Raw genomic sequence first — 14,688 nt, forward strand, 5'->3', positions numbered from 1 at the left:
GTTCAAATTTTGACTGCCAAATGACAATTTTCAAGAATTCTTTATGCAAATTATTCAAACCTATAAAGAGACTTGCAGTCAGAGCCAGAAAATTATTCTGCGTGCCTTTGTCATCGTTAATCATGCCTTTACAGAAGAAAAATCAAGCTGTACTGGTAAAACTGTTTTATCAGAACGGCAGCAATGGCTTAGCTGCATTGCGTGAATATCGTCGTTTAAAGGATTGCGAAAGTCGAAGAATGGTTTGAAGAAGATGATTATAAAATTTGAACTATTTTTTTATTGCAAAAATTGTTTTCCCATGGTCCATATAACATATGTGCCAAATTTCATCTAAATTCAATAAGTAGAAAAGATTCTAGAGGGGTGTGAATAGGGTCATTTTAATTATAACCACCCTGTACCTTTTCTACGACTTGATAATTATTTAAAAGTAGTTCGTTTAGAAGAATATTGAATATGAAACATTTAGGAGTTTCCGAAAATCTCGGATTGTTTGGCATTCTAAATTTCTAGCTGGTAGGTTTTCTGTGGAACTTAATTTAAGAATTTCAGAAAGTGAGTATATTTCGTATACTTTTTAAAATATTTCAAATAATATCTTTAAAACCAGATTGCTTAAATTTACAAGCCTGCAATGACTGTTTTTCTTTTTTTAATTTTAATAATTGATTCTTACGTACATTTTAGCGCTAAATCCGAAAATGACCTTCATTTTTTACCATCACGTCAGGAATTTAATTCGAAAATTTCGAAATTATTAAAAAGTAGAAAAATTTCGTCAATGTGAGACTTTAAAATAGACATTAAATTTTTTCTGTAATTAGACCAAAGCACAAGGGCTATTAGTCTCGAAACGGCATTTTGCTTCGAATCACTGAAAACATTGAATCACTTTTCAGATTGTTGCCACCAAATATTATCGCACTGTATTATATTTAAAGAAATTAAATAATGAAGAATTTGCATGAATGTATGTAAATTTCTCGCATTGTGAAAAAAAAACAATGGCATCCAGAGCCATCACATTTTGAAGAATGTAGTACTTCACCCAAACATACTCACCTGGAAGCTCGAATTTCGAATTCGTTTTATTATCTATTTCATATTTTGTAAAACTTTAACGAATTTTTGATTAACAAACTCAACGATTTCAAAGTGAGCATTGGCAACACTGTGCAGAATAAGACATCGTTATCTCTAGCGCGCAAGACTGTCTGTCGGAAATTCTAAAGATATGCTGTTTTTAAATATTTTTTGCCCAAAGGGGCGTTATCCCAAATGCTCTCAAAACGTGATGTGCTTATCTAAATGTGGGGGGGGGGGGACCAGATTGGGCGTAATATAAAATCTGAAAGCTTTCAGATTTATTTATTGGTTTGTACTAAGCATACTTGTAGTAAAGCAGTTAAGACGTCTGATGGGGGGGGGAGGTTCATTGATCCCTTTAGTTTTATAATGAAAATTGCTATAAATGAGCCTAATTTTCTATTGTATTGCATTTTTTATTTATTGCCATTAATAATTAATTTTTTTTTTTTTTTTTTTTTTTTTTTTTTTTTTTTTTTTAAGATTAAGATTAGAGATAGTGGAAGAGTTGAATGACCATTAGGCTGAGTGCATGTGTGGAGTTGACAGCTTAGAATAAAGGGTTACTGAGATTTGACTGATTGCTACAAGTCTTAACATGGTTATTGGCAGTGCCGCGCCTCTCATATACCGCGCAAGGAGATTAGAATGCGCGGTGCCATGGACTAGCCTCCATGGCACGCGCAACTCTCAATGCTGTTTCAACCATTAGCTATTTTCGGGCGTAAATCGAGATTGTCGAAACACTTGTTTTTGCGTAGAAACTCTTAATTTTAATTGTACAAATTGTTCTTTTAACTGTTTTCAACTGCATTTGGTATTTTATGTTTTTCCGTATTTTACAACTTTTAGTGAAGATGCTTGATAAGTTCTTATGTATTTTGCTTGCCGCGAAGCGAATTCAGTTAATTGAATGAGGAATATACCTGTATTGAAATTCAAGAAAAAATAAATTTAAATGAAATGCAGTAAAAATATGTATAATTTATAGACCGTACAAGTGACGGAGGACGCAGGCACTGTCCCTTTACCGTTTCGGTTAATCGGTATAGCACCGCGTCCACACCTGTCTAGAGACAACAGCGAAAAGAGGAAATCTACCCAAGAGAGCCCCCCCCCCCACCCGGCGCCGAGGCCCAACATCCGATCCAAGCCCCTGCGCCATCCGTTACCACGAGAGCCACTGGGAATTTATTAAAGTTTGAATAAGATGTACAGTTCCAAACAAGGGAAAGTGATTACATAGTATACAAGTTACATAGATTAAGAATAATGATACACAGTACAACCGAATTATAACAAAAATTGGTTATTACATAAGAAAGTATTAAAATAAAATATAGGAATAGGGAAAGATAGAAGTAACAAGAAAGATAACATTGCTGTAGATAAACACAGGAAATGAACAATGTGATAACTGCGCTGAAAAGGCTTGGACTTTATAGACAGCATAACAATCAGTTCTATACTGAAAAATAACGTAAATAATATACAAGCATGTCAAGTGGGTAAGGTGTATAATACCCAGGTGTCCATTAAATGCAATGGATGAAACGTATAGAGATAAGATTCATTAATAAATAACAAGATGTAACAAGTACCAACTTACAGGAATAAGAAATAGATGGTCAAAACCATTATCCATAGTAAAATGTTCAAGAAAACTATATAGTAATCTATTAATATTCACATCACTAAAACAGATCTTATTTTTAGTAAAACAGAAAGGCACTGAGACATTAAATACAGCGTATTGGCTAAGTACCAATTTGCAGTGAAAAAGTGCCAGTACCATCACAGTAGTTATATATGAATGTAACATCATTATACAATACCAACACTATATGATAGTGCAGGTACAAGAAAAATATTTTAAACCATTATTAATACAGACGATACAAGAATTACACTGCGATGCAACACTATATGGTACACGATCGAGATTAGAATATTACAAGTTATTCCGAGTATTCAGGTTAATACAAGGCAACATAGTGAATTATTGATGCCAATACTGTGAAGTTATGTTATGTGTCAGTGCAATATAAAAATTGTGATATGCGAAATGTGTTCAAATATTGATATTAGAAAAAAGGAAACGCAATTAAATGCAATAGATTTACGAGATATACTTTTACAATAAGATACGTATCAAACAAGAGATCAAGCACCGTGTAAAATACATTACACTGAAGGGTCTATGTTAGTGCCTGATACTGAAGGGTCAAAAGGGAGTAAATATAGCTACTTCATGAATGACGTAAATCCAACTTGTAATGAAATAGTTTTTTCTTATGTTACCATTGAGAGATTATCACAAACTTAAAATTAAATGTCTGCAAGGTTTCCCTTTTCAGCCTGGCTAGATATATGATTAATATTAGACTTAGGAGTGTATATTGAATGTTACATATTTCAGAAAACTTACGTTCTTTATTGTATGTGAATGATTAATATTAGTTCTTAGTATTATGTTGTTTATATGTTATTTACTGGCCTCAGTATAAGTTCTTATTGTGCTATCCTTGGTACTTAACCCAGTGTTGTGAAAAATTATTAGTATTAATATTTATTAATTAGTTTTGACTTTTTGAGAACTTGCTGTGGTAAAAGGTACGAGGAAACTAAATATTTAAAAGACTTCTCTTTTTTTTTTCACCCAACACGGGTGTTCAGACGTTACACCTGAAAAAAATTTGCACGAAAGCACACTTGATAGTTGCGAGAAGTGTTTCTACAGTAAATTTTTATTTTTTACGAAATCTTCGTACTTTAAAAAATCTTTCTACGCTTTTATATAACAATAACTGGAGCAATCAAATAAACCTTTGCAGTATCATCGGATGGTTTTGCGAACAAAAAAAAAAAAAAAAAAAAAAAAAAAAAAAAAAAAAAAAAAACCATGCTAAATAATAATTTTATTTTAAAATGTCGGAATTAAAGTTTATCTTTAAAAATAAACATAGAGTTTTAATTAATTTCACTACATGTCATTTTCACATTTTTTTTTAAATAATTTGTTTGGATATTAAGAGGGATTGTAAATAGAGGGATCGTCCTGGAAGACTAAAGTTCTAGCTACGCCTTGTATGCAGGTGGACAATTTACGAATTAAACTGCTTTCAGATGCATTGCCAATGTTCTCTCTCTAAATTATGCATTCTCTTGCTGTTTAAATTCCATTTAATTTGCATTCCGGTTAATGGTGATCAAGGAAACAGAAGGTATACGGAAGAATTAATATTAAAATAACGTGTTACTAAAATAAACCGATAACTTTTGGTTGTTGTAGAACATACTGAGATTGTATAGTGAAGTTATCTTACATACGTGCTAGTGTTATTCCAATCAATAAACGAAGAAAGTATTTTACATATTTTTTATTTTATAATATCACATTTCAAAACTACTATTTACACATCTTCTAACACAGGACAAATAGGTAGATTTATATCTCCAAATATATTAAATTCAAACATGCACGCTAAAATTACAAATATTACATAAATTATCAAACAAGTGAAGCCTACCGCTCTGTTTAATTTCCATCCCGATAACTGAAAGATTAAGAAGAAGATTATAAGCGTAATAAACAGCGTTGCTGTGGCAAAAGTCAATGCTGAGCTGTATATTCTTAAATAACCTTCTTCTGTAAGAAGAGTTTTTGCCAACCATGGAATTCCTAGGCAAATAGATATGTCAAAAGTATTGCTTCCGACGAGATTACTGACTGCCATGTTGCCCAAACCTGTTGAAATAAAACATTAATTTAAGGAAAGTAATTTATTTGTTAGGTTGCAGTTGATCTGGAATCTGAAATTAATAAGTCCCATAACCCTACTAGACGAATTAGCAAGCTACCGCTACGTCTGAGATATTATGACAAAGATTTGCGAAAATTAAAGTAACCTTTTCATTTAGTCTGAACTTTTAACTTAAAAGGCATGACTAGTGCTACAAATAAACCACTACTTGTGGTCATGTAAATTAAGAACTAACAGATGAACAGGTAAGAGCAGGTCTAGGCACCCGGGAGGCTTGCATAGACTGATCGGGTGTTGTCCGGATCGCTCAAATTTCTAGAGCAGCACTCTCCGGTGTCTTACAAGGGTCGCATCGGGAGACTGTTGGATTTACATTCTACGAGGGTTGGAACTTTAATAGTGGCAACACAGCTGAAAAAACGCTACGCAACAAAACCAAAGAATATCGCGTGTACCACACGTGAACCTCGTACATACCTACCTTAACCTCTCAGCAAAAAGACTCGTCCTGCCTACGTCACGCGCATGCGGAGTGACGCGAAGAACGGATCCTTGTATTTTGTATTAGCTCGCGGTCTAAAGTAAGTGTTGTCAGGATGTTTTCAAAACAAGAACAACGATGTTGGATTAAAATTGAATGTGCCAGAGGTCGTACAGCACGACAGTGTCATCAAGGGCTTCAAGAGGCTTGCGGGGAATCTGCATTGCCTTACAGAACCGTAGCAAGATGGGTGAAAGCATTCAATGAAGGACGTCAAAACGTGGCAGACATGTTGCGGCCAGGTCGTCCGAGTGTCAGCGATGCAGAAGCGATGCAGACGTGCAAGCTGTTGCCGCACTAATGGACAGTGATCGCCGCCAAACGATTCGTCAGCTGACCGGACAAACAGGATTAGCGCATACGACTGTGCTGCACATTCTAAAGGAACGCCTGTCCATGAGAAAAATTGCTTCACTATGGGTTCCACATCAATTGACGGAAATGCAGAAATGGCTACGATACGATGCTGCCCGAACCCACCTGGAGCGCTATGAGCGCGAAGGAGATGCTTTTTTACGCCGTATCATTACGCTGGATGAGACTTGGGCCTGATCGTACCAGCCAGAACTGAAACGACAATCAAACGAATGGCGTCATCACGGGTCACCACGACGTTCGAAATTTCGTCAGAACCCCAGCAATGTGAAAGTTATGGTGATTCTCGTGTACGACTGTGATGGTGTCATCCTAATGCATACCGTTCCCCCACAGCAGACCGTCACTGCGTAGTATTACTGCTCATTTTTGGAGCACGATCTCCGACCAGCTTTGAGAAAAAAAAACGGCGACACTTTCTGCAGAACGCTCCTCTCATTTTGCATGACAAATGGATGGAGCTGGGACGATGACGATGGAGCTGGGAAGGGCTTTACCATCCACCATACTTCTCAGATCTAAGCCCTTGTGACTATGACTTAATTCCTAAGATGAAGGAACCACTTCGGGGCACTCGCTCCTGAGATTCTTGCGGCAGTAGACCGGTCCATTCAAACTATCAACAAAACAGGCGCTGCTACAGGTATTCTACGACTTCCACATCGTTGGAAACGGGTTGTACACAATGCTGGCGACTATATTGAAGGACTGTAAAATATGGTACCATGAATCACTTTTGTATTCCTTGTAAATAAATAGTTGCCACTATTAAAGTTCCAACCCTCGTACATGGCCATTGACATCAGTACTTAATAAATTGAAATGGACATCTAACACACATAATAAAAACAAATTAAACGTATAATACAAATTATACGCAATAGCTGGACATTATACAAAGCACAATACAAAATACTCTAATTACTTCATAACAAAAATGACTGTAGCAGTACCTTAAACATAGACTACCAAATGCTGTATTCCATTGAGTACAATATGCTAAATTCAATATGTATACCATTCATTAAGTACATCTTGTATTGCCCATCACACATTATATTAAGGGCAGCAGTTCTTTGTATATTATACCGTATCGGACTCAACACGTATAATACATGAAGCAAATTTTATTAAGGACAATACTATAGAGCACTCAATTAGGATTACTGTTGCCCATCAAAACTAGGACATGGATTACCAGGTGCTGCACTCAGTGTGTACAGAAATCCTATCTACAGTACATATGTTATCCATCCGCTATATTTCTTCTCCATAACGGTTATTGTTTGCCTTCATTATAATGAGTACTACTGTCAGTTCTACAGTCATTGTGTATCAGTACTACATTCATTATATTTCATTGTGGTAGTGAGTACTATTTGCAGTTCCCAGTAATACTTGCACATTACAGCCAGTGTTGCTGTCATTACTGTCACATCAATATTATAGTGAATGTGTTTCATTACGGTCATTATGTGCATTATTGCTTTATATAGTGCATACAATATTCTCTATATACTTTTCTCATTACACAGGAGTAGCACACTAATCAACATGACATAAGTCTTGCCCTAGTGGCTCTAGTGTTTCCATTACACTTTTTAATTCCTTAAGGATGGTCACCTGCTTTGTTGAAGAATCGCTAAAATGGGACGTCAGTGTTGGTCAACAGCATATGCCAAGCTTCTGTGAGGGGACATGTTGTTATGTAATGGTCCGAGGATCCAGCCGCCATTAAAAATAGTAACTGATTCAATTTAAACTCGGTGTCCAGGAAAACATAGGTAATATTCTGGTCGGTAGTCCAGGAAAACATAGGTAATAAACTACAGGCTTGGCTCAATTAATTTTACCGGCACATAAGTTTAAAGCAATAGGCTAGCGAAAATTGCCAAAGCCGAAATTATCCTGGTGAGGAGTACGGAAAGAAGAAAGCATAGTAAAGATCAAAATTATAATTACTGGTTAGTTAAACGTTTGCAAGTTTGAATCCAGGAGTAACATCGAGAAAGTAGTAACCCGCTCGGTATGATAGAGCCCATTTGATGTGTTGCAGTTAATGTTATCATTCGGATATTGCTATTGATTTGTCAAAGTCCCACCCGCTTGTACACGGAAACATGGAAAATGCATCGTTTACTGTGATCAACAATTCGATTAATGCGATAAAAATATTATAGAATAAATTTTTAAACGAAAGTAAATCTTCAAATTATAAAATTGTCATTTGACAGATAAGTGTCGTCAAGAGAAGGGTCAAGTCGCCAAATAAATATGGTTTCAATCAACCATTTAAAATTAGGCAAAAAAAAGCAACCTAAGATTGACGTAGATTTTGAATAACTCTATCAATTTTGAGGGAGATCAGACAGAAGTCTTTCTTCTTGAGAAGCAAAAAATATTCTGCTGTTGAAAAGAAATAATTCCATCAAAACTTCTACGACAAAATAAGGTTGCCTTTTTTTTTTTTTTGCTTAATTTAACATTTTACAATGGGATGTTCTCATCCAATGAGGGATGCCCTCCGAGTATTAAAATTAGGGGTACAGTGGTCAAATAGTTTCCACAGACGTAATAAACTGTTCATAAAATGAATTTTTGCATTTTGAACAGTTCGTAAACAATCCTTTGCATTTTCCTAATTAAAACACCTATTTATATGTTTCTTGACATTTTTATGTTAAATTAGTTTAATTCCATTGTTAATGTGAAGTATAACTACCATGTTTTATTTCAAGGAAAATGAAGAAATTCTGCAAATTCATCCCCCTACCCTCGAAGAAGAAAGACTTGTTTTGGTCGCTCTCAAAATCTAGTGAGTGATTCAAAATCTACGTTACGCTAAGGTTGCTCTTTGCCTACTTTTAATTGGTTGACTGAAATCGAAACCAAGCTGTTTGCCGACTTAATATGGACGCTTGGTAATTTTTACAATCTATTTTGACCTCACTTGGCGAATATATTTTTTATTTGGTGACTTTTGTTCAGTTTAAAAACATTTATTCTATAATACTAAGTGCATTAAACGAATTGTTAATTCCAATAAGGGATGCATTTTCCACATTTTCCTGTGCAAACTTCAGCGAGACCTTCGGCAATTCGATAGTCCGAATAAAAGCATTAACTGCGATCACATTAAATAGCATATACTGTAATTATATTTATAAAAAATTAAGCAGCAACATGTGCTAAATAAATTGGTTTTGGAAGGAGATAAGAATAGGGTTAGTCTGGCAGACATTTTTATTCATAACAGCGGTTGCTTTCCACTTGAGAAACTGCCCTAATGCTGTGGAAGTCTGTGTAGAATGCTTTTATTCAAATAAATTTTGTTATTGGTATCAGCATTATTACCAAACGATACTTATTTCTAGACATTCTGAAAATTTTAAAGAGAATTTTGAGACTGCTAATTAACTAATTAATTTTGAGGTTACTAATTTGAGACTAAGAAAACGTTAAATGTAATATAAGACTGGTGATAAGGTTATATGCAAATTAATTTTCCTTGCAAGCAACGGCATATAGTCTACTAAGTTTTACATGAAAAATAAACTCATGCATAATGCATGTGCTGTTTATTATAATCTTTTATGTATTTTTCTCATGGTATTTCCCTATGGTTGGAATTTCGTCATCGACATTTAACCTGCTTTCTAATGAGCCATCGAATTCAAGTATTGCACATACATACACTGTTAGTTGATGACAATGCAATGCGATAAAGTGATTTTTTTCAAAATTCGTTTTAGATTTTTTTTTTAAATTATTTGTTTAAACGATTTTTCGCGCATAACTTCGTTTAACGAATAAACTAAATGCATTAGAACTTTACTGTTTTCACAGTCGACTAGAGCGAAAAAAGAACCTTAAAAAAATTGTGAAAATTGTAACTCAATTTCTGAATGAATAATTTCTCTTCAAGGCTTTTATCAGAGTCGAAACGCTGTTGTTTGCGGCTCGAATGCACGATCTAAAAACAGCTGACAAGACTTTTTTTTTTTTTTTTTTTTTTTAATAAAATGGAAAATTTTGGTACCTGTATGACATTTTGGTTGGTTATATTTCGTAATTTAAATATATTTATACCTAAATAAATCTTCGCCTGACACTTTTTTTAAGTCATTCTAAAATGTTTATTTAATTACTAAATAAAAAACTTAATTACTAAATTAAAATTTATTTAATTACTAAAATAAAAATTAACAAATTATGGAAACTAAGTTTCAAAAGAAATTACCAAGCTGGAAAAAACTTGAGAATAAATAATGACAACCTAATCTCTTTCTTTTATTTATTAAACTCTTTTTTGAAATATTAATAGAAGTACCTTTATAAAGTGTATGTAAACAATTGTAAATTTATTTTTTCTTACTATATAAGATATTTCTCCCGCCTTCTTGGCATGTCTTCGTGGTGTGGTGGTCTGTACGCTGGGCTATTCCAGAGGTCCGCGGTTCGATTCCCGGCGAAGCCGTTGCTAATTTTTCATCTTGCCTGCTTCCAAAAATACCTAATGTCTCTGCAACTACAGCTTGGTACTTGATGTGTTTCTATTTCGATAAATGTTTGTAGCTTAGAAATTATCATTATCTCGGATTGTAGACGCCCATCGATCATTTTTTTTTTTTTTTTTCTCATTTTCAACTGTTCAAAAAGAAAGGGATTCAGATGTGAATTCACATTGCTCCCAAACAAAACGGTTATTCTTATTGCAAAAGTTCGTAACTGAGTGTACTTATTTTTAGACAAGCATGAATAAAATTTAATCAAATCTGTATTTTCAAATCTTTGAATAAGATTTACATTACACTGTAAATTCATGAATTCCATTTAGGGATTTTCTGCTGCGTTATTCATGTTCTTTATTTTAACGAAAAAGAAAGCAATATAAACTCGGATTTCAAATCACTACTAAAATCTTGAAATCTTTCCAACACAGGAACAAATACACAATCGATATATCTTTGCGGGCTGCACAAATTTGATTCGGTGCAGCGAGTTTGAGACCACTGTTCTGGCAAATTTTGTGGAAAGTATCTTTTAAACCTGCAAGTGACTGAAATGTCTAGGATTTATATAACGTTAGTATTACTTACCATTTTTAGCAACAATGACAGTGGAAATAATGTCTGGAATACTTGTCCCAGCAGCTAAGATAGTGAGACCAGAAACTGACTCAGGTATGGAAAAAGTGAATCCTATTCAGAAAATAAATAAAGAAATAAATTAATGTTAGAAATGATTGAAATTACTAAACACTTTAATGAAGAGTTACTTCGGAGTAAAGTGAAAAGACACGTTTAAAGCTGCAAAAAACAAACAATGGAAATTGTAAACTTAGTTCTCTAGATGTAACTATTGCATGGTTTCTCGAAAGGGTGGGTGTTGGGCCCTTGGGAGTTGACGAAGTTTTAAAGGGGGTCAATGATGATCAAACAGTCGAATCGGGGTCGATAGCCCAGCATGTACCGACAGTTGATCGGCATATTCAAGATCTCATTGATTTCATAAAGAAAATCTGATATGGACACCATGATTTCCTTGTACGACTTATTAAATTATAAACATTTTTTTGCAGCATTTCATTTAAACTTATTTCCTCGAATCTTATGCCAGATATATTTCTCATTCAATTAATTCAGTTCCCACTTCGCGACGAAGCAAAAATACATAAAACGTGAAAATATCTTTAGTAAAATTTCAAAAATATAAAAAAATATAAATCACCAAATACAGTTAAAACAATTGAAAAAAATTTACAATAAAAAAAGTTCCTACGCAAAAGCAATCAATTCGGCCAGCGTGAAAAAAGGCAGATTTTTCGATGTAAAAAACTGAAAGTTCACTTTTGATCCCACTCGGCAAAAAGACATTGAAGTTGCAGAAACTGACTTAATTCACTAGTCTACTGATTTCAAATGTAAACAAATGGCGGTTCCTTAGGCTTAATTCGTCACTTAAACTTTTAAATTCTTGATAATTCTACAGCTATTGCATGCAGATTAACTAAAGACATAAAAACTTTAACCGGAACATAAAACCATATAATTCAATTACTTTTAAAGCAAAAAATGCACAATTTACTAACATATAAGAATAAAAAAAACCAAGCTCACCGAGCCAGGTAACAGAGCGAGAATATGTATATTCTGGATTTACAAAAATGGAAAGAATTTCTACATTTTTCGCTATGCATTAACTATATTAAGCATTCAAACTTTCTTTACCTGCAAACACAAGGAATTCCAATTGGATGTTCATATTTCAATCATATTTGTAACTTATTTCTATTTTCTAAACAATTCAAATTCCTAAAGAGCCTTTCTGATAACAATTTCAGTAAATTTGAACACACTGATAGATATATTCATGATATTATTACTTTCAACAATTTTAATCTCATTGAAAACAGCAACATCTACCCAAATTGTCTAAAACTAAATAAGACCAATAAAAACTAAAATAGTTTATTTTGATCTAAGTATTCATAATCTAACAGAAATTAAACTTTAATTTATAAAAGAAAAGATTTTAATTTTTCTACTAATAAACTTATAACTTGGAATTCTAACATATATAAAAAAAGTTATTGCAAATACTATGATTAACCAAATTTGTAGAATTAAAAATGTTTACACTGAAACAGAAACACAAAAAGAAGGAATTCTAATTCTCACCAAAATTTTAAAAGATAATGGAATTCCTTTAAAATTCATTAATATTTTAATAAAGAATTCTGGAGCAGTCTACACCCTATTATATCTTTTAAAAGTGTGAATTTTTTGTCTGAAAGCTCCAAAAGAGAAGGATAAAGAAGGATGTTTTAAAGGGTATTTAGAATTTTTTTATTTATTTATTTTTTAATTATTTTTTCTCTAAATTACTATTCTGTTACTAAACAAGGGCCTTATATATTCAAAGTCGTCATTATAAGCCCGTGACGTGAAAACCTTTTACTTTTCTAAAATAGTTTCTTTACTTCCTTTTTCAACCTTTTTCTGTAATTTTAAATAACAATATTAAAAATCTAAAATTCAACTTTATGGATTTTTCTGCTCATATCTACAGAACAATTATTATTTAAAATTTAATTAAACTTTTACACGGAATGATAGTCTTTATTCCCATTTTTGTTTTAAAAGAGTCTGAATTTACTTAAATTTCATTCAATTAATAAAGTAATCTTATTCTTTGTCTAAAATAAAAAAATTGTCATTGAAATATTTAAAAATTGTTCTTTTGATTTCCAAATTCCATCTTTTGCTCCAAATTTTAGCCTTTTGAGCGATTACTTACTTTCTCGCCAAGGTTTTTTAGTTTCGCCAATGAAGCCAAAATGGCAAACCTGTACTTCACCACTTCACTGATAGTTTCGATTGGTGCCTAATGAGAGCGCTAGAAGTTTTTAATTACTTCTTGTGAATTTTAATTAGGTCTTTTCAACTGTGTTTTATAAATTCACTAACGTTTTTAATTCTTTGGATTCTATACTATATGTTTTTCACTGAAGTATTTTATTATTTGACTTTCGTTTTCAAGTCTTTAAATAAAATAGAATTCTTTTTATTTAAGGAACAAGGTTCTAATTCACTATGTTTTTTCCTTGCTTTAGAAAAGTTCACTATGTTTTTTCCTTGCTTTAGGAAAGTTCACTATGTTTTTTCCTTGCTTTAGGAAAGGGCCAGAATTTTCGGGTGAACTATTATAATTAAAATAACATTGAAATGGTTCATCGGCAAGAAGATTTTTGTAGAAGAGAGATTTCAGTTGATTTCAGTGTTCTTTCCCCCTGACGAAATGGCATTGAATTTGATTGAATTCCTCTTCTGTTATGTTAATTTTTCTTTCAAATTCATTAATTTTTTTGAAATGGTGTTTTGCTTGTTTTTAAAGTTTTGGTTTTAACATTTTTAAAATTCTTTGTTACATTTATAGGATTATTTGAAATTTATTATTTAGCAATTTCAGTTTTTGGTCTTTGGGAAAAATTAGTTCTAAATTTCTTACTTTATGTCTTTAATGATAATTTTACAGACATGTTTATATTTTGTTTTAAAAAATTGTTTTATAATTATATATATGTATATGATTAGTGCAGCCGATTGCAACGAAAAAAGGAGGTACATAATTGCGTGTTATAGCAGTCCCACATACAAATTTTAACGTTCTGAGACTACTTGTTTTTGAGTTATAGGAGATACATACATACGTACGTACGTACGTACATGTACGTACGTGATGGCGGGCGAAAAAAATCTCTTCTGAATCCATTTTAAATCCAATTTATAATCCTTTTTGGCAAAAATAGGGCTATATTCTGTTCGTACTTACAGATGTAACACAAAAACATCGTTGAAATGGTTTCGAGAGGGTTGAATTGAATATTTTCGATGAACTACGATACCCGAATTTTTTCGCGTTTACCATACTTCCTTTACTTCGCAAAAGGAAATAAAAATTATCAGTAAAATTGGTAATTAATTATTCATTGATAAAAAAGCTGTGTCGTGTAGTAATAACGAAACACCAAAAAATAATAATAAAAATAAAAATAAATAAATAAATAAACATAAAAGAAAAGTACGCTAAATTTATTTAACATATTTTTTAAATCAATGATATTATTTTTTAAATGTATAAACTATTTATGTTATGAGTTCAATATAAAGAAGTTAAACACAAGAACACAAGAAAAGACTATCAAAGACACACGAAAAACGCAGAACTAGATAGAATGGAAAACAACAGATAAAATGAATTTTTTTTTAACTAAATGATTTCAAAATTGAATTAAACAATTCTGTGACAAGTATTTTTAAAAGTGTATTCATGCATCAAACGTTCATTAAAATCGAACTTTTCACCTTCATTAAAATCACATTATTATCACATTCATTAAAATCGAACTTTTGTGCT

General features: G+C 32.5%; 1 protein-coding gene across 3 annotated transcripts in view; it reads right to left on the minus strand.

Moving 5' to 3' along the window:
- Window positions 1–4,453: 4,453 nt before the first annotated feature.
- LOC118192265 (sodium/potassium/calcium exchanger 5-like) overlaps window positions 4,454–14,688 on the minus strand; it is an 89,860-nt gene continuing 79,625 nt past the window's right edge. For all 3 annotated transcript variants that reach the window (XM_085825044.1, XM_035363190.2, XM_035363188.2), the window contains exons 10-11: window positions 10,869–10,970; window positions 4,454–4,837 (exon numbers count right to left, since the gene is read on the minus strand). In XM_085825044.1, coding sequence (XP_085681170.1) covers window positions 4,503–4,837; window positions 10,869–10,970 — 437 coding nt within the window. In that variant the 3' untranslated portion in view covers window positions 4,454–4,502. The remainder of the gene's footprint in view (window positions 4,838–10,868; window positions 10,971–14,688) is intronic.

The sequence above is a fragment of the Stegodyphus dumicola genome, chromosome 10 (genome assembly GCF_044657685.1).
Source record: "Stegodyphus dumicola isolate Sdum_Otavi_A_Nest chromosome 10, ASM4465768v1".
NCBI classification, from domain to species: domain Eukaryota; kingdom Metazoa; phylum Arthropoda; class Arachnida; order Araneae; family Eresidae; genus Stegodyphus; species Stegodyphus dumicola.